This window comes from Nerophis ophidion, linkage group LG08 (assembly GCF_033978795.1).
Source record: "Nerophis ophidion isolate RoL-2023_Sa linkage group LG08, RoL_Noph_v1.0, whole genome shotgun sequence".
Lineage (NCBI taxonomy): Eukaryota > Metazoa > Chordata > Actinopteri > Syngnathiformes > Syngnathidae > Nerophis > Nerophis ophidion.
Genome location: NC_084618.1, coordinates 52657717 through 52679186, shown reverse-complemented (window position 1 = coordinate 52679186; position 21470 = coordinate 52657717). Strand labels below are relative to the sequence as shown.

The following is a 21470-nucleotide window of genomic DNA, read 5'->3' as shown; positions in this document are numbered from 1 at the left end:
CGTCGGCCATGGATGTGGCCGTTTCGAGGTCGCCCACCAAGACATTTGCGGCAGCGGCGTTCCATTTTCGGACTTATGCAGATCCCAAATACGAAAAAACAGGTACCAATGGGTAAGTAAAGATGGTTTCACATAGTTAGTGTTATGATCATTTGCCCGGATCATATGTTTTTTGGATTTTAGAGTTTGTTAGTGCAATTCCTTGTTTGTTCTGTCACCATGGTTGCTTATTAGTTTCACCTGCCCATTGCTTTTGACACGCACTTGCCTTGTGATTACGTCCTTATTTAAGCCTGCCTTTACTGTTCATTCATTCTTGCTTTCTAGCTTTTGTTGCACTCAACTAGTGACGACGCTGCTTCCGTATTCTGGTAAAACCTGCTTTGTACTTGCTAGCTTCCACGCTATGCTTTTGTGTTTTTCTAGCTCCCATGCTAGCTCTTTGTTTTTGCCTTTTTGTGCCTAGTGCAAGTTTTCTGTTCTTAGTCTGTTTTTAGTTTTAATAAATCAGTATTTCTTACCTTACGCTGTGTCCGAGCCCGATCTTCATCAAAAAGGAACACACGCCCATCACCATGCCAGCCAAACGTCACATTGTGTCGCCTTTAAAACAGCCCAGGTAGCTTTTTCCATCAACTGTCAGTTGCTGTAATTTTGTTTATGTAATTTCACTATTATGAAAAATTATCGACTTTTGAACATTTGCTCATCGCTATTGATCAGGCATGGACAAATTGCAGTCCATTAAGCTTTTCAACCCGGCCTGCTGGATGTTTCCAAATCAATTTTTTAAACCTTTAACATCGAAACTGGAGCTGTCAATATGATGTTTTGTACATTTTCAAATTACCGTAAGTCTTGAACTATAGAGAATTCCGATTGTTAAAATCCGCGCTTATGAGTAATATACGGGTTATTACGGTAATCTACATCACATCAGCTCCAAGCAGATGAGGAAAGAAGCAGTGTGGGCAGGGTTTGTTTACTGCTTGCAGCCCAGCCTTAGACTTCAGTGTCAGGGAGGGACACAGAAGCAGATTTCTACAACATTTTTTTTTACAAATAATGTGTCAAGTGAGTGTGTGAGAGGGCCTGGAGTGTTGACAATACACATTGTATAGGTATTATTCATGTTTTTTCGCTGGGAGTCTTCAAACATCGCCCCAGCAGGAGCACTACATATTATCAACAATGGTCGAAGACAACTGGAGAAAATTATTTTGCGACTTCTCCGCATCCCTTTCACCCACACCATAAAAACGACGGCGTAACAAAATATAAACCTTTTCCACCTTATTTTATCTCATGTCCGATTCTGGACCCAAACAAGACTCACAATCCATGTTCATATAACCTAATATTCAGATATATGTCAGTGGTCCAAATTAGGGTATTAATACTCAGAAAATAGATACAAAATTGGTAATCCGGGGTAAAACAAAACTTACTATATTCTGGTTAATACAAACTACTGAATAATGTGCAGTTCAATGTGGGATTTATCATTATTAGTCAAAATATATAAATACAAGTTTGTCTTTCTTTAAAGCTATCATCATAATTGTAAAAAAAAAAATAAAGGAGGCCTTCAAAAACTGTCACACCCTCAAAATTCAGGTGACAATTGAAGACAAAAAAAACAAAAACAGAAGATTCATTGTTAGACAAAAACTACAAAGCTAATTTGAGACCAAGATATTATTTTAAAATGGATTGAATATGAGGTATTATATTATAGCAGTACTCCTGTTGAATACCAGCTGGAGGGAACATTAATGAAAATACCGGATGTCAAATACTGGACTGGGAGGTCTAGTATGCATTTAACTACATGAAGAATGCAAAAACTCTAGGACCTGACAACATTCTAATCAATGCAATGCAATGCAATATAATCATTGCAAAATAACTGACTAAGCAATAGTGTTTATACGGCATACATTTAAGCATTGAACAAAGCCAGAGAAGTGGGAGAAAGCTTATATGATTATTATTTTCAACAAAGGCGACAGAAGAGATCTATAAAACTACAGTTCCATTAGCCTCTTCACAAATATTTACTAGATATTCACCCGAATTCTCACAAACTGTATGGAAAACACACTTGACTATTACCAACCCAGTGAACAAGCAGACATGAGAAGGGGCTACTCTATTAGGGACTACATTCATGCTCTGAACCAACTTGAAGAAAAATGCCTGGAATATAACAAACCACTTTGTATGGCAAAATATATTTTGACTCAGTTAAGACAAAATCAGAACTAAAGGGGGGGCAATAAATACATCCAAAATAAATTGAACTACTTAATAACTAATATACCAATTTCCACAGAAACACTACTCAGAGTAAAAAGAAGGGCATAAGACAAGGGGACACTGTTTTCTGCATGTGTGGAGAGCATTTTCTGCGCACTTTAACCAGTAAAGAAAAGGGTATACACATAAATGGAAGATTTTTCAACCATCTGAGATTTGCAAGCAGCATTGTAGTCATTGGAGAACTGTTTAGGCAAATGGAAACAACGTTCAAAGACTTTGCAGATGCTAGCAAACTAAGTACAGTAAAATTTAACATGAAAAAGACAATCATGGCCAATACACTTTCACTTCGCAAATCTGTGCTAGTAAATGGTAACAAGAAGTCGATGAATACATCCACTTGAGCCAATGGTTCAGCCTAAAAAAAACAAACAAGAAAAGGAATAATCCAACTGAGCTGTGTCAATTTGAGAAATTGAGCAAGATCATGAGAGGAAAAATACCATAGAGTCTGCAGCGGAAAGGCTTTGACCAGTGCACAATTCCAATGATGACATATAGAGCAGAGACTTGTGCCTTGACAAATACTGTAATTTCCAGGCTATAGAATTTTTCGACAAATTAAATTTTGAACATACTGTATCCAACCCAGCTTGTTTGGCCCCATGGCTTTTTACCGCATTCTACACTGGCTGGTCCCCATTATACATACTGTATATTGGCCACAAATATTCATTACACATTGAAACATTCACACAGGCCCTTGTGTTTATTCACAAATTTAACAAAAGATACCTGTAACACATAATTCTGTCTACTGGTGAGCGCTGTCTTCGTTGTCTTCCTCCTCATATGCCCCGGGGCCGCTTGGGTGGTTTTCTTTGGATTTGAGGGCACTCAGTGCTTTGGCCAGCGATTTTGCTTTTATTTTCATCTCGATGTGGGTCGCCTCTGGGCTTGTGCTTTCTTCTTCGGCGGTTGGCGGTCTGGTCTTTCGGAGCCCAAGTGGTGGTGCATTTGTTTCTTTTTTCAATCCTTATCGGCTTCGGGATAGTGTTGTGTGCATTTAGTTTGTTTCTTGATGAGGGTGAGAGCATAATGGGCTAAGCGACAGACTGAATGATTGCGAGTGTGTTCGTTTTAATGTAAACAATTTCATTGGTCTGCTGTAATCCATTCGGCCATCTCATTGGTATGACGTAAAAAGGCTAAATTTATTGGCAGCGTCTGAAGAATGTAAGAAAGAAATGTGCATATATTGTATTCAAGGAAAGGAAAACAAATGTTTTGTTCAGAGATCAAACCAAAGTCCAGGAGATCATCCAATCCATTAAACTCAGTCAATGGAAATGGGTTGGTAGAAGTTTAGACAACAAGTGGACCTTGTCAATAACATCATGGAGACTCAGAGATGGCATGAGAAACGGAGATGAACTATTAGTAGACTGGCAGAGCGCAGCAAGAGTGTCTTGGAGTAGTACCTTCAGCAAGCAGTGGACCGATAACGGCTGACGATGAAGCTCTCTTAAGAATGTTTTTCAGATTATTAATTCACTCAAATCTTTATGCAAATGCTTTGATTGCACCATCAATATAATAATACTTCAAAAAATGGTCATTAGAATAATACACAAAGCGTGCTACTACTAACATACCAATCCATTATTTATGAGTTCGAATGTATTAAAATTTTCAGACATTGTGTTTTTAAAAACAATGGAAATTATGTTTCGAGTAAAAAACAACAGCCTTCCAGCTTGTATTCTCAGGCTATTTCATTTAAGAGGAGAAAACTATAATTTACGGGGATATCGATTTTTGAAATAGGTAAAGCGAGAACAAATATAAAATACAAATGTATTACAGTTTTAGGAGTTAAATGGTGGAACAAGCTCAGTGATGAGCTGAAGACATGCACTTCTTTGGTAAGGTTTAAGAAAACATTGAAAGGTGAAATAATTGAAAATTATAAAAAAAAGTCACAATTACTTTCATCCCATTGATTTTTGATTTATTTATTTGTTTATGTTGATGTTCCAGGCAATATAATTTTCTGTGAAGGTATAGGGTAGGCAAATATAAGCTTTGGCTTCAGCCTATTCCTTTTTTGGTCACTCTTTTTCTTTTCTTTCGTGTGTAAATGTGCATTATTGTATACATATAAAATGTACTGTAAAACTGATCACACAAAATGGTTGATTGATTTGATTATATGACCGAAATGAACTTATTTCATTCATCATTCATTCATTCAATAAAACGAACTGGCACACTGGTGATTACATTGTACATGCACTAAATCTCAATGAGTTTAGACGACATGGTCTACCTTTTTTTGATGGAATGGTAGCACTCCAATTGCATGTAATCTTCACAGATTACTTCTTGGCGAGAGTGCGAGTTGCCACTGGATCTATTATTGGGCTTCTTATCAGTGTCGTACAGCTGTCAGCGTGGCTCCCATACGTCACGCTAGTCATAGGTTACAGGTGTACGCGCACACTCATAGTCAGCCAGGCGAAGTTATTTAAATGAGCTTGACAGGCATAAATATAATGTTTGCTTAAATGGGAATATTTTTATCCGACTGTAAATTCAATCGACTGTATCTCAGTCGAATATGGACTGACTGATTGCTTATTTTGATCTGTTGTGTGTTTCTACCAAAGCATTGTGCCGTTTAATGGAGTTGGAGTCTGACCGTTGTAAATCAAATAGTCTGGCTTTTGCATAAAACATAATCTCAAGTGAACAAAAGAGCACAAATGATTGGCATGCAGGTTGGTGATGCTTTGTTCTGCAAGGCCTTTTCTTTTGCCAAGAAGAAAATGAATAATGCAAGAGCCCACTCCAGCCCTGTTTGTTTCTACCGCTTGTCCCTTATCTGAAAAAATATAAATCAAATAAATATCCCTGCTTTTTTTGCACTTTTTTCTATCATCAGATTTGGTTGTTTTGTCCTAATTTCAAGCTGGTTGATTTAGTTTTCTCATTCTTACTCTTATATTTCCTCTCTCTCATTTCATTTACTTTTCTCTTTTGTCAAACTTTTATCTATTTATAAGAAAAATAGCTTTCCACAATTTCATCCATTGATTTTTAATGCTTTTGTCGGGCTCAAAAGATAAAAAATTCCAATGTATTCTATCAGCAGACGTCTTTCTTGCGTTTTTAACACTCACGTTAACAGGCGCCATAAGTATTTCAATTGTATTCATAGTTCATGTTTTGTCCATGCATCCTATATACCGCTTGTCCTCGTCAGGGTCATGGGTAGGCAGCCTTGTTTCAGCTGACTTTGAGCGAAGAGCGAGGTACACCCGAGACCAGTCATTCTCAAACTGTGGTTGAGCCCCATTTACTGGTATGCAAAAGAATCAATTGATTAAAATACAGTGTTTTATTTTTTCTATATTCAAACACAGTGTAACTGTTCAAACTGTGTGTAATGTTGCAGTGGCCAAAAATATTAAATATACTAGTAATATAAACCCTTTGCCTTGTTTTTAATGAATACTTGGGCCTACTATGCTACTGTATTTTAATGTTGATCATTATGGTGATACTTAGAGAGCCAAGTTTTTTCTGAGGTGGTACTTGGTGAAAAAAGTTGGAAAACCACTCCACTAGACTGATCGCTAGTCAAACAGAGCACATATTTACAAACAACTATTCATACTCACTGTCGCTTTCGAAAGGAGCACCACAATCCAATAACTGCTTACCCACCCGGTTCTCGTCAAACAGTATCTTTTAATTGCTCTTTGTTTTAAGATAGGATATGTGATTTTCTGAAAATATAACCTTGCACTTCTAGGCTACTCATTGCCATTTCAGAGTAAAGAAAAGACTGAAGCAACACTATTTATTGAAAATCTCCAGTTAAAAACCATGTATCTTACTTTCCGGTATATAAGCCACATTCACTAAATTTTATAAGAAAGAAAGATTTTTAACTGCACTGGACTAGACTGTATGCCTTAGATATAGACTGCTATGTTGTGGAATCAGTAATTTATTCATAAAGATTTTGTAAATGTTATTGTTTCCTGTAACACAGCCGTAAAACATTTGATAAACAAAACAGAAAAGTCATTGATGTCTTTGTGCCTCCTTTATGAGATGAATAAGATTTTCTTCTTTTTTAATAAGGGGCAAGATGTTTATCAGGATTTGTCTTCCTTGTACTTTATGAACACTGAGTTTGAACGGTGGATGATTTTAGTACATTGTTTGATTTATTTGCTTAACCCATTCCATAGTTTAGCTGTTAGTGAAGAAAAATCCATGGGTGAGCTGCAACTTTGTATAAGCCGCAGGGTTGAAAGATTGGGAAAACAGTAGCTGCTTATAGTCGGGAAAATACGGTAATTACCGTAAGCTTACAGCAAGAAAACACTTCAAACTAGTTGTAGACAACAAACCATTGATCTCAATTGTATTTGTGATCTTTAGCAGTAAACAGAGAATAGGTGATAATAAATGTTGCCAGTTAAGTGATATTGTGCTCGATAGAGAGATGTAGTGTTGCAATTGATTTCCCCTTGGGGATTGATGAAGTACTTCTGATTCTGATTCTGAAGACACTTTAACCGCATCAAGGTATGGATTGTGTCTTGCTGTAAGATATTAAAGGGGGCCTTTTATGTAAAACCAGATTTTTTTTTTTACCTGTTTGTGTATTTGGGATCTCTATTAATCACACTAATTTTATATCAAACTACGCGGAGATATTCTTAAAATATTTGTGCCTTCCTTTGTCCTTCAGCCACATGAGCCTTTTGGAATTTGCCCAATTTGTGATTTTTTGTCCCAGTTGTGACGTCAGCGGATATCTTCATATATGGTAGCAATTTTCCCAAAATGTGCTGCGTGGGTCTGCCACTGTAATCTGACGCTGCAGTCAATAAGCACTTTCTTTGTCTCGGCCTTCTTGTTGTGGGGGAAGACTGGTTCGTACATGCACATGCATCCTCCAATGTTACCGTTTCTAATATAAATTAGCATAGAGTTCTAACTTTTTTCTGTCAGTATATTCGATATGAAGCACTAAAAACTACTAAATAGCTTGCAGGGAGCATACACAGTCCAATTGGAAGCATGTAAATAAGACCGCCCACAAAACCGCATATTCTAATGAGACGGTCTGTAAAACATTATCTATGCAACATTTTGACCAAAGAACCACCATTATATGTTATGTAGACCAGTGGTCCCCAACCACCTCGATTGGTACTGGGCCGCAGAATAATTTTTTATAAATTTTTATTTTTTAATTTTTTTAATTTTAATTTTATTTTATTTATTTTTTTATTAAATCAACATAAAAAACACAAGATACACTTACAATTAGTGCACCAACCCAAAAAAACTCCCTTTTTCATGACAAAAATCTACATTTTTGATGACAAAAAAAAAAGTTAAAAAAAAGAATAAATACCATATCACATCTTTAGTTTGTCTTTTGAGTTATTTTTGGTGTTTTTTAATTATTTTTGGACTCTTCCTGTTCTGAGTTTTGCACTTCCTGTTTTATCTCATTTCCATGGTTTCTGATTTGTTCCACCTGCTATGCTTTTCGACGTACACCTGTTGGCAATTGTTTACTTTAGTATTTAAGCCTGCATTCTACCTCAGTTCGTTCTTGGCTCATGGTTTGCAGTAAGCAACAGTCACGTTTATTATTCTGTTTTGTATTAACCTTGCTAAGTCACGTCTTAGTTTCGCGTGCACTCTGCACGTCGTTTCTATTGGACTTGGAACTCGATGCTTGCTAACTATTAGCATTAGCTTTCCATGCGTAGGCATGCCGTTTCATTTCTGTTTTGTACAAGTTTTCGTTTACCTTTTTGTATATTAAAATCAGCTCTTTCCTGCTATCCTGCCTGTCTGGTTCTGCTGCATCTGGGGGTGATGCCTTCGCGCATCACAATGCGCCCTAAATGTGACATCCCGAACTAATTTTTTCCGCACATTGATTTCTGTTTCCATAGCAGCTCACGTCTGATTTCTGGCAACATGTCTGTTATTACTTCTGGAATCAAACACGAGTGACAAATCCTATTGGTATTGGTAACACACGCAAACGGCCAGGAATACATCTGCAGTAAAATTTCATATAAAGCGCCTTATCATTCCCTGGTTTACATTTCACATGTTTAGTTTAAATAGAAATTACTTTTTGGTCTCAAATTTTATTTTGAGAAAAGCAGTCAAACATATACAGCACGTCGACTTAAGCGGGCGCTTTTTAGTAATAATAAGAACTTGTTCAGTTGTTCAACAATGAGGGGTTGGTGACAACTTAAGCAGGTTTCACTGTAGGTCCCTGCATTTTTTTTGGGGTTAATTTAACTTTTATTTAACCAGGAAAGTTCCATGGAGATTATAAAAAAACTATTTTTCAAGGGAGTCCTGGCCAAGAGGCAGCAAAGAATAGAGTTAGATAAAAATACATGTCATTCACATTACAATTTTAAAACAACCTCTCAAAATGCTCTCAACCTGAATTTAAAAGCGTTCAATGAAATAAGTTCATTTAATTTCCAGTCTTTTGGCAACATGCACCATGTGAAAGAAGCAGAGTAAACAAAAGCCCTTTTTTTCCCCAGTTCTGTGCAGGCAATTGGAACAGTGAGCAACAAATTATCATTTGAACGGTTAGAGTCAACACTCCTCCGAGTGATTAAGTCACTAATGTAGGAGGGCAGTAGACTAAGCACAGCCTTATAAATACAAGTATACCAATGACCCAGCCTCCTGGAGGACAAAGAAGGCCATCCCACTCGAGAATACAGCTCACAATGATGAGTCAAGGCCCTACAGTTAGTTATGAACCTAAGAGAAGCTTGATGCACAGTGTCAATCCTATGTAGACATTGAGCAGGGGCATTCATGTATAACAGGTCTCCATAGTCTAAAATACTGTAGATACAAATGTTGCAGTGACAAGGCAGTTTAAAAAAAAAAATATATATATATATATATACATATAACGGGGGCCTTATCATTCACTACTTTACATTTTACTTCTGCTTCTTTGCATGTTCTGCATTTAGGGTGGGCTGGCCTTGATCTGTGAACACAATATGTATACAATATCTATGTATACAATAAAGGGTCAGTACAATCACACACTGTTTTATAGTGTATCTACTTATTTTATACTAAAAAGATTTTAAAGTTGTCTTATCGACTTATTTTACACTAGATGGAGTTTTGACACCAGCACCAGCAACGGTCACTTTTCCCATGCGCATACCTGTTTAACAACAATCACAATACAAGTCTGCCTGTACAACAGAGTAGAAACATTGTGTATTGTGATAGATTACAGTTGATCCTAGACCTGTTATAACTCCAAGGAATTCAAAGACATTTTAAGAGAGATTATACCAATCCTACTTTCGCACAACAATTTGCATATCAGACAAAAAGAGGAAGGGTGGGATATATTTAGAAGCATTTGAGGTCTCAACATTTCTTGATGTGTATTCACGATGACGAGTCCGTGCCTGCAGCGTTGCTTCCAGACTGCACAGCAGATTTCTGCCTGCTGTGTTCTGTACACCTGGGAGACCTCTGTGCCTCTCTGCTGGCAAAACCCAGATTCACAGAACCATATTGCTCCAAAACTTTTTTTCCCCCTTAAACTGCATTTCACAAAACAAGTTTCTTGATGCCAAAATATTACCACACATAAATGTATTAACATATTTGGGTGGGGGGAGAGGGGGGTACATGTATTATTAACATTGTTACAAAAATGTTGTTTACTTCTGGAGTCAAGATTGTTCATACAAATGCTGCACCACTTCCAGATGTGCTTAAATTAGTGCACACATAAAGCACCATTGTGTTATATACCTGTCTGCACTATAGTAATGGTTCAAGCCAGGGGTGTCAAACTCAAATACAGAGTGGGCCAAAATTTAAAACCGAACAAAGCCGCGGGCCGAGGTTGTACAAATTAACCTTTTAATAGGGACCCAAACAAGTTTTGCATTGAATATTGTACAAGCAAGACTTATATAACTTGCAAAATCAAGTTTCAAATAATAATTATAATTAAAAGATATCAATGGCATATCAAATAAAATTTAAATAAAAATTGAATGCCTCTTTTCGGCGGTGGGGTTGAGGTGGACGGGGTTTGTTGATAACGGGGGGTGTATATTGTAGCGTCCCGGAAGAGTTAGTGCTGCAAGGCGTTCTGGGTATTTGTTCTGTTGTGTTTATGTTGTGTTACGGTGCGGATGTTCTCCCGAAATGTATCATTCTTGTTTGGTGTGGGTTCACAGTGTGGCGCATATTTGTAACAGTGTTAAAGTTATTTATACGGCCACCCTCACTGTGACCTGTATGGCTGTTGACCAAGTATGCCTTGCATTCACTTGTGTGTGTGTATAAGCTGCATATATTATGTGACTGGGCCGGCACGCTGTTTGTATAGAGGAAAAGCGGACGTGAAGACAGGTTGTAGAGAACGCCAAAGGCAGTGCCTTTAAAGCCCACCCTAAATAATGTTGTCCGGGATGAAATTCGGGAGGGGCACTGAACTTCGGGAGTCTCCCGGGAAAATCGAGAGGTTTGGCAAGTAAGAGTGTTAGCGGTGAATTCGGTGTTACAGCGGCGGGACACCTCTAATGTTAATTTGATATTGCCTCAAGGGCCAAGTGAAATTACCAAATTTGGCCCGCGGGCCAGAGTTTGACACCCATGGTTTAAGCTGAAAGATTCAGTGAATTCATATTAAACTACTCAATTCTGACCTAAACCTAAATACTTACCATTTTATTTTAAGAATTAAAAAAAACGGTTGTATTTGTATACCCCTTCAATTTAGTTTAAATGATCTTGTATTTGATGCAGATTCTCATTCCAGCGCGATGAATTACTTTTATTTTCACACCAACTAAAGTAGATTACTGAACAAGATTATTTTTCATGCTCAAAGTTTGTTTTTATTAGAGAGAAGTTGGTGTGGCGGCCCCAAACAATGTGTTTAAAAGTCTTCAATTTGATTTACATCTACTGTCCATGATGCTTCTGCCAAATTTAAATACCGTAGGTGCAAAAACCATGTTCATATCCAATTAAATTTGGTCAATATTATCTTCTGTTTTTATTCTTGCCCCTAAGCCACTTAAACATAAATGCTTACACTGTTAGCCATTTTTACAGCAAACTCATCATATTGTCGATTTGCTTCAGTAAGATACCCCAGTATATATTGGAGTTCAAATATATATATTTTTTTTTTCAAAAAAAATGTTTTAAAAGTCAAGGAAAATTTGAAGGTCAAAATATTTGTATTTTTATTTTTGCACAAAACTCGAGAGGCCTTAATTGTGCAGTTCAATAAATCTGCCACTTTCAAAGACAAAGTATTTACTTGGGCATCAGGAGGTCGTGACTGACAGCTTAGCAAATAAAAAGCCCTTTTGAGTGCAGTTTTCAGCAAGTTCCCAACTAAAAATGTTTGTTTACTTTTCGTGTCTACAATCTGGTTACAATTCACCAGACAAAATGCAAACACTTGTACTTTACCCTTAAAAGTTAATTCATAATAATAACACGTTTTTATTAACTGTAGCAATATCCTTAAACAGGATTGCACTTTTTGGGGAATTTTGCCTATTATTCATAATCATTATAAAAGACAAGAATATGGATGTATTTTCTTTTAATGCATTCTAACTTGATGAATTGATTAACGTGGACCCCGACTTAAACAAGTTGAAAAACTTATTTGGGTGTTGCCATTTAGTGGTCAGTTGTACGGAATATGTACTGTACTGTGCAATCTACTAATAAAAGTATCAATCAATCAATCAATGTAAATACACGTCAGCCTATATGTCTTGTATATCTTTTATGTTGCACGATTGCACCAAGAAAAATTCGTAGTTTGTGAACCTGTTCTCAAACAATGGCAATAAAAAACTATTCTGATTCTGATTCTACATTTGAGTCAATGGGGGGTCCTCTGTTTTGCCCATAAAGCCCTCTAAATAACCATCCAAAAACTGCCAACAATACTCCATTTTGTGACCTGAATTTTACCAAGTATTCATGATATTTTTATTATAAACGCTAACACAACAAGGTTAGATATTTTCTCAATTTTAAAATTTTTAAACTAGAATAGAAAAACTATAATTATTCATGCTAAAATTAAGATCACTAAAAATAAGTAAATAGTTCTTAAAACTACAAAAATGTCTTGGAATATTTTTTTGAAGCTTGCCAAGGGGCTAATAATTTTCAGTTTAGAGTAAATTAAGATTATGTGAGTGAAATTATTTATGTTTTCAATATTTCCTTTTATTGTGAAACAGCAACCTTGAACATGTCTGGTGGTTTCACTGAAATATATGGAAACAACAAAGGCACAGCAGTATCACCAGTCAGTGGATGTGTGCGTGTGTGCGTGTGTGTGTGCGTGTGCATGTGTGTGTGTGTGTGTGTGTGTGTGTGTGTGTGTGTGTGTGTGTGTGTGTGTGTGTGTGTGTGTGTGTGTGTGTGTGTGTGTGCGTATATATATATATATATATATATATATATATATATATATATATATATATATATGTATATATATATATATACATATATATATATATATATATATATATATATATATATATATGTATATATATATATATACATATATATATATACATATATAAATATATATACTATATGAAGACCTTTAGTATATCAGTATGTGGAATTAAATTATAGAACAGATTAGGAAAAGATGACAAACAATGTACTAATATACTCATTCTCAAAATAATCTTACTTATCTCATCGTATAGAATAAAACTTACTTCACCAATTTTTTATTTTTTTTTAAATTGTGATTACCTATGCGGTATATTGTGAATACATTGAGAGCAGGAAGTGAACAAAAGTTTTAGCAACTGTTATGTAAAAGAAAACGGGTAGGATTAAATAAGCTCTGCTTCTTCCTACTCCTTTTCGAACATGTTGAAAAGAGAAACCGGAAATTGTGATGTTTCATGTTGTATGCTTGCATTTTCAAAATAAACTCAAACACAACTCAACTCAATATGATCCAATTTAAGAGGCTGTTCAACCTATAAGTGTTTACAAGGAAGAAGAATCTTGATAAACATATTAAAACTTTGTTGAAAGTGAAATTCATTTCATTTGTGACTCATGACTGACTTAACTATTAAGAGAACCGCTGTGTTCATTGGTGTAAATGATACAATTACAAGATCAGAACATGTTAGTAATTGCTATGACTTGGAAAAGGGGTAGGATTAAATACGATTAGCTTTTTCCTAATCCTTTTTGAACATGTAGTTAAGAGAAATTAACATATGTAATTATTATTGTATCTCTTTACATGTTCAAAATAAATTCAACCATAACCATTTTCATCAACCTTTGAAGTGCTGACTATTTGTTTTCGGATGCAGGGTGCAGGGGTTGTCGTTCTGTTGTTGACGTTTAGGTTTTGGCTTAATCACACTGTACAGCTCACTTTTGGGTGTGGCACACCTTTGGCGTTGACACGATTGAGCAATGAGTTGTGCCATTTGTCTTGCCAGAAGAGTTTTTTGTGGAACAGCTGGTGGCATTTTGTGTGACTGAGGAGACACTTTTCCCTTCGCATATGCTTCACTGAAGACGTCATCCGGTTCATCCAAGTGGTTGGTGGGACGCAGCCGCACATCACGGAGCTCCTCAAGTGTCACCAAAGACATAGATTTGAGCAAAGCTGAAGAGTCTGAGTGATGGCGACGGAATGGTTTGCTTTCGAGAGGAGGTTTAGATTTTAAGCTGGCGTCAGGTTGAATTGGTGAAGATGTGATGGATGGTAGAGAACTGGGATCTGGAATAGAGACAGGGAGTGGCACCTGCAGCGACGACATGGAGGAGATGCAGGATTTTGGACGCAACTTCCAACCTCGAGGATCGTGGCCCGTTATGACCGCCGTCTGGACAGGAGAAGAACAGGAAGGCGACGAGCGGATCCCAGTATTTGGATAGGAGTAGCGTTGCGCTGAACGGCAAGATGGAGTCTGGCGTCTAACAAGCGATACCCCCCGCTGCGGAGGCTGCGGTTCCTTCACATTCTTCCTGATAATAATGACAGGGGAGCTGCTCTTGCGGCCAAAATCATTGGACCAACGGCGCTGATGAGAGCTGGAGGACAGGCTGGAGGGGGAGGCTGTTGAGCTAGACCGCTGTCTGACTTCCTGCTTGTCCATCGTAACCAAACTTTGACACACAACCTAGTGAAAAAAATAAGTGAAAACATGGGGAAATTTAGAAAGAGGAACTAAAGACACCTTTCTTAACTGCTTGAGTAACCTTTCACTCCCTATTCCTTTTCCACAACAAATGTACTTGTTGATAAACCGACATTTAAGTGGATAAATCAACATGTATTAAAAAAAAAGGAAAGTCTAAATAATAATTAAATGCTGGTGTTTTCCTTCAAACCCTCACTGTGTTCAAATACATACTGTATGCATTGCATCCTAAAATCAGTCACACATTTCCGACTTAGACAAACTATAAAAGTGATTTACCTAAAATTAAATATTAACTCCAGATGGATATCAATTCCATATACTCCGGAGATTATGAGTGTTTGGAGGAAATATTGTAATCCTACCAGAAAAAAGTAACTTTTACAAACCTAAACACTGAGACCAGCAGCCACGGCCTAGCTCCAAAGTTTTACTAATCAAGTACTTAGTCATTTTCACATTAAACTACTCTTGGTAATGATGATGTACTAAAGTTAAGTTTCTAAAGTGCTTTGCAAAATGCTAATACTTAATTATTGTAAAGTTATACACTTTGTATTATGATAATTACATGCTCACAATGAAATTGCATTTGTGCCAGAATTTTGGGGTATTACTTATTGGATTAAAGCTGTGGGAACATTTGATTTGAATTATGTTTGAAGCCAAACAGGACATAAAAGTCCTTAGGATTTTGAAGGTTGTAAAAACATGTTTTTCATTATTTGTTTTACTTTTTTTCTTTGCTCAAATTACCAAATTATATTTAGTTTTAAACAAAAATTGGCATAAATTCCCTTGACAGTTTCTTAGTTTTTCTATTTTCTGTATTATTTCCTGTCCAGCCATCTTTTTATCCTATGGACTGGGCTGGACCGTTTTTCTTAAATTGCTTGGTACTCTTAGCTTGTACTGCAGGTTAGTTTTGCTTATAAAATTTTGAGCAGAAAAATTACAAAAATATATATATAGGGACGGCGTGGCGCAGTGGGAGAGTGGCCGTGCGCAACCCGAGCGTCCCTGGTTCAATTCCCACCTAGTACCAACCTCATCACGTCCGTTGTGTCCTGAGCAAGACACTTCACCCTTGCTCCTGATGGGTGCTGGTTGGCGCCTTGCATGGCAGCTCCCTCCATCAGTGTGTGAATGTGTGTGTGAATGGGTAAATGTGGAAGTAGTGTCAAAGCGGTTTGAGTACCTTGAAGGTAGAAAAGCGCTATACAAGTACAACCCATTTATCATTTATTTATTTATTTATATCCCAAACGTTTTTTATGCCCTTTGAAAATTGAAGTCTTATATGTGCTCTTTGGCTTTGGGGTATTGTTGAATAACTGCCAGTGTGTGGTTAATCTGTGAAAGAATTGAACATTGACTTTTTTAAGTTAACATAGGAAAACACCTCTTAGGAAAAATCATATATAAGGGAGTAATACAGTACCTCAATTATTTTATTTTACGTGCCCCCTAGAAAAAAGAAAACATTTTGCGCCCCCATCCCCCACCGCAGTGATTCTCAAATCGGGGTGCGCGTACCCCTGGGGGTACTTGAGATTTTAAAATTTTTTTCTAAAAATAGCAACAATTCAAAAATCCTTTATAAATATATTTATTGAATAATACTTCAACAAAATATGAATGTAAGTTCATAAACTGTGAAAAGAAATGCAACAATGCAATATTCAGTGTTGACAGCTACATTTTTTGTGGACATGTTCCATAAATATTGATGTTAAAGATTGAAGAAATGTTTAGAATTAAGTTCATGAGGGCACTTTAAATTGATGATTACTTCTATGTTTCGAAATCTTTATTTATAATTGAATCACTAGTTTATTTTTCAACAAGTTTTTAGTTATGTTTATATCTTTTTTTCCAAATAGTTCAAGAAAGACCACTACAAATGAGCAATATTTTGCACTGTTTTACAATTTAATAAATCAGAAACTGATGACATAGTTTTTCTTTATCTCTTTTTTTCAACCAAAAATGCTTTGCTCTGATTAGGGGGTACTTGAATTAAAAAAACATCACTCAAAAAAGGTTGAGAACCACTGCCCTACCGAATAGTATCATTTGTCCCTAAAATGGATATGTTAAAAGTACACCTCTGCATAACTTTGTATCCTTAATAACATTAAAGAGAAAAAAAACAGACATACAACATAGACTAACTTTATTAATGTTGTTTTTTTAGTCTGTAAAAGAAAAGATTTAAAGTGCATCAATTTGCCTTAAAAAAAAAAAAAAACGAAAACATTTTTGACCGACTTACACCATTTGATACTGAAAATTAAAACTAAATAAATTCAATAAATGATAATACATTAAAATTGATCAGCAACATTAACCGAGGAGCAAACCATAAAAAACACTTAAACCTACAATACTTAAACAATTTGTGCAGATTAAAAAAATGTTTTAATCAAAATGAGGAAGTCATGATTAATGGCTACAATGAGCACGTTTTGTAGTGTACAGATTTAAAGCGGTGTGTGAAGCATGCACTGACAAAGCATGCCATCCGCCCACCCACTATTTGGGAAGAACTGGAGCAAATATGACCAAAATACAGCAACAATTTACTAAAAAGACCAAAATCAAAGATCAAAAAGTACACATTTTTCAGGGTTATAAATTAATTGTTGGACAGCTTTACTACTGTCATGTTGATTATGCTATGCTAAATAATGGACAATGTTAAATTTAACATCTTAAAAATAAATGACAAACACATTTTACCTGAAATCCTGTGTTGATTAGACTGGTCACGTAGTCTGCTTAGACTAAAATATTCTTGCCACCTTTGGGATATTTGTAAAAGCTCTCCACCCTCAGACCAACCCTAACCCCAACCACAACTTCCTCAAATGGTTTCTTACTTTAACGGCAAACTGACTGCATGGATATTTAAGTGAGGTTGGAGGGCATCTATATACGTAAATTGGGGGTTTTGTTTCCCTTTTTACCATAATTTTATGCATACATGTACAATAGGTCAGCATTTGCAAGATTAGTGTTTTGTTAGTGGGTTGGACGTATGCAGTAGTGTGTAGTGGAAAGTGTTGTATATGGTTTTTAAAAAAGCTTTTTTTTTTTTTTTTTACACTGAATTTATTAGAATTTTGTGACCTGAAATATCTTACATCAGATTATGCGGACAGTTTCATTGAAAATATGTCAGCGAAATGCATTTGAATAAAATTTGAGTATGAAAAAATGTCAGTGTCGAAAAATGTTCTGCTTTCCAAAAGCAAGACTCACATCTGGTAAATTAAGACTGAAGCAATATATCCTGTCTTAGAACAACCCAATGAGGTGTCCAGTTTGAAGTCACATGACACATGTCTTGCAAAACAGCATAAACAAGGCAGTTGACAGCATAATGGAACATAATAAACATTTCAATGTGGCCCGCTGGATATTTTCAAATAAAAGAAAATGATTCAATGTTTAGAATCTGCACTTTTGACTGACATACAGGCATACTTGCCAACCCTCTCGGATTTTCCGGGAGACTCCCGAAATTCAGCACCTCTCCCGAAAACCTCCCGGGACAAATTTTCTCCCGAAAATCTCCCAAAATTCAGGCGGGGCTGGAGGCCACGCCCCCTCCAGCTCCATGCGGACCGGAGCCTGTTTTCACGTCTGCTCTCCCACAGCATGTCTGCCCAATGATGTTATAACTGTTAAATGATGAGGGCAAGTTCTTGGTTTTTTATGTGGGTTTATTGTTAGGCAGTTTCATTAACGTCCTCCCAGCGCGGCAGCAACACACAACAACAGCAGTTAATCAATTAATGGTAATGTTTGACACTCTTAAACAGGACAATACTGCCATCTACTGTACATGCATATGGTTAGAAAAACAACAATGGAAAATTTAACCCTTAACTCAACAATGAGTAGATGAGTGTTATGTGTGTGTAAATGTGTAAATAAATGAACACTGATATTCAAGTATTTCTTATATATATATATATATATATATATATATATATATATATATATATATATATAAAATAAATACTTAAATTTCAGTGGTGAATCTCGCTGTAAATATACTCAACGCCCCTAACCACCCCTAACAAACTTTTCAAGTTTCACAAGTATATACATGTATTTACTAATTTTATGCCTGTAAACTTTGCCATTTAGTCAATCTTAAATATTAAAATAGGTGTCATTAACTTGTCCATTGACTGTGCTGCTCTGTCGATTGATTTAAACAGGACCTATGGTGATTTTTATCTATATTTAAAACACATCCTCGTGATGCAGATAATATGTATTGGATATGTATTGGTGTAAAGTTTTTGTACGTTTTGCTCCACAGTCACTTTTATAATCTGTCTGAAATATGTTGTTTGTGGAAGTGTTCCCAGATTGAAAACAAAACCACGCACCACTCTCTCCAAAAGTCTCAAATTTAAATTTGTTTCCCAGACACAGTGAAAAAAAAACTTCATAAACATTATATAAATTCCTCTGGTCACAATATTAAGTACACCTGCATACTCTCCACTTGATTCAGACTGCATAAAAAAGTTGCTTTTATCAGCATTCATCTAACTGCATGTTGGTGTTATGTGGATTAGATGAAAACAATACTTTATCCCACCTTTTTTGTTTCCTTATAGCCTAAAGAGGAGCTCCTCCCCTTGTGGCTGAGAGCTTTACTAATTGTCCAAATAAGTACGTCCACCTTGCTGTGACATTACAGCGTAGCTAAACTCCAAAACTCTGCAAACAGAGGCATCCGAAACTGCATGCAAACTCACAACCAAATGCATGAACTTGACTATTTGACACTTTGACATTGTTTACAACGAGTATCCAACGTTGGAACAACATTTATAAGTCACAATGTTATGCACAGAGGGAGTAGACGGCACAGACAACAAAGGCGTAGTATAGTTCCATGTTGTATTATATGTATATTTACAATACATCTAAAATAAACCATAAAATAAAATAAACTAGGGAAATGGAGTGTGACAAAATCCAAGAGTGTGTATGGTGCGCGACTGTGTGAATTAACTGTTGTGTGTTACCGGGAGCGTTGAGCGAGAGGCGGAAGTCCCGGAGGGGAAAGGCAGGCTCGAATGTCCGTGAGACAGGCAGGTAGTCAGGAGTAGAGCAAGGCGTCAAAAGGTCCGTGTCCAGGCGGGAGGTCGAGATCCATGGGGCGGCCAGAGAACCAGAGGGTAAACACAGGGAAGGAGACGAGACGCACAGCTTGCCATGCGGGAGCAAAAGGGGTAGCTGCAAGGAACGTCAAGGGGAGAACACAAGACCAATCAAAACGACGGGGGAAAGAAACACGGAGAGAGAAATGCATAGAGCTTTGTTAGTTGGCTTCCTGTACTCGAACAGAAGACTACGTTCTGGCGCCGGATAGCAGGTTGTGCAGGCTTATGTAGGCGGTCCTCTGTTCAACCGCAAGTGCGCTGATTGCTGCAGATTGATTGCAGCCGCTTGCTGCCGCCGGACTGACACACGCTTGGCGCACTCCTGGAAATGCGCTCCCAGATGACTGCGAATTGCCATGCGCGCGGGCCGTGACACAGAAAAGACTAAATCCATCATAGCTCCCCTTTAATTGTGTACACTAATGCGGTCCTTATAGAAATAGATATTTGACTGTTCAAGCAGGTTCCCAAGTTATCAAAGTTGGGAGTAAAAAAAAGCATTACTTTTGTGGGTACCTAATTAATTGGTTAATTTGAAGCTATCATGACCACATAAGTGTTTTTAGAGAACAATATCAGTTCGATCCACCAAAATGTACACATTTCTGTAACTGGTTGAACTGTTGTCAAAAAGAAACAGGATCTTGATCTAAATTCAGAAACCTGGTGTGTCTGTGCTTTTAAGCAGAAATAAAGGCCATGCACATTATAATGTGTCACTATCAGGCAATGTCAGGTGACTGCAGGAAACACTGCATGGATATTAGAGATAACTGAAAGTTTTGTAGCAACTAAACATATCGTCTTCGTCATGTCATTCTGCAGACGTCTTCTTTTTGATGAAAGTGCGTAGACAACACGTCAGTCCATCATGTGTGGGCAAAATGACATGCACGTGGTCTACTTATGCTCCCACACGCTGCATGAGCTCTCCTTCTCTGTGATGGCTTTGGTGCCTGATCACATCCCAGCTTAGAAACTATGTTCCTTCTACCGCTTCCTTTAATCCACCCACTCGCCTGCAAGATCTTTCAAGGCCGTCTGAGTAATTGGAAGGTGTCAACCATCAAGGCTGCTCGGTGAGGGTTCTGTACATTCAGCCCAGTGTAATAACATCCGTTGATATAATTTACAGTAAGTCAGAATGATGGGGCTGAACTTGGGCAGGTAAATGTAAACCCACCTCTGTTGTCTTTTATGGAAATGTGGTTTCTAACTCAACATTGAACCTGGGAGCTGCTCTTCTTTTAAAGTTTTTCCTTATGCAAGACAAGAACACGTGTTTTCTTTTTTTTATGCGCTCTAACTAGTTAATGAATGTTAGCAAACATTCGCATTCAATAAAGTTAATAAACATCCAAACACTTCCATCAATGTTTTATACATTGTAATTACAGTCGTGGTTTAAAGTTTACATACACTCGTAACGATGGCTGTCTTGAGTTTCCAATAATTTCTACAACGCTTTTTGTTTTTTAATACGGTGATTGGAGCACATACTTGTTTGTCACAAAAAACATTCATTAAGTTTGGTTCTTTTATGAAACAAAAATTGAGCTGTTTGGCCACAATACCGATTCTGTTCATAACTTTTATGGACAGAATTTCTAGGCGCAGTCAAGGCGTTGAGGGGTTCCGGTTTGGTGGCCCCGGGATTTTGCAGATGATGTGGTCCTGAAGGCTTTATCTGGCCGGGATCTTCAGCTATCACTGGATCGGTTCGCAG

General features: G+C 36.9%; 2 protein-coding genes across 2 annotated transcripts in view; one reads left to right on the top strand and one right to left on the bottom strand.

The window, feature by feature from the left end:
* The window catches only part of LOC133557921 (ras-related protein Rab-26), a 130024-nt gene that overhangs the window by 87724 nt on the left and 20830 nt on the right, over positions 1 to 21470 (top strand). The gene's annotated exons all lie outside the window — the stretch shown is intronic.
* LOC133557075 (uncharacterized) lies at positions 13333 to 17403 on the bottom strand. Its single transcript, XM_061907337.1, has 2 exons — positions 17295 to 17403; positions 13333 to 14531 (listed from the first exon to the last, which is right to left on the bottom strand). Exon 2 carries the CDS (start codon positions 14505 to 14507, stop codon positions 13674 to 13676), a length of 834 nt encoding a protein of 277 aa, XP_061763321.1. The 5' UTR covers positions 14508 to 14531; positions 17295 to 17403; the 3' UTR covers positions 13333 to 13673.

Coding starts and splice junctions, on each gene's coding strand:
- LOC133557075 (XM_061907337.1), bottom strand. CDS start 14,507: ATGGACAAGCAGGAAGTCAGACAGCGGTCTAGCTCAACAGCCTCCCCC.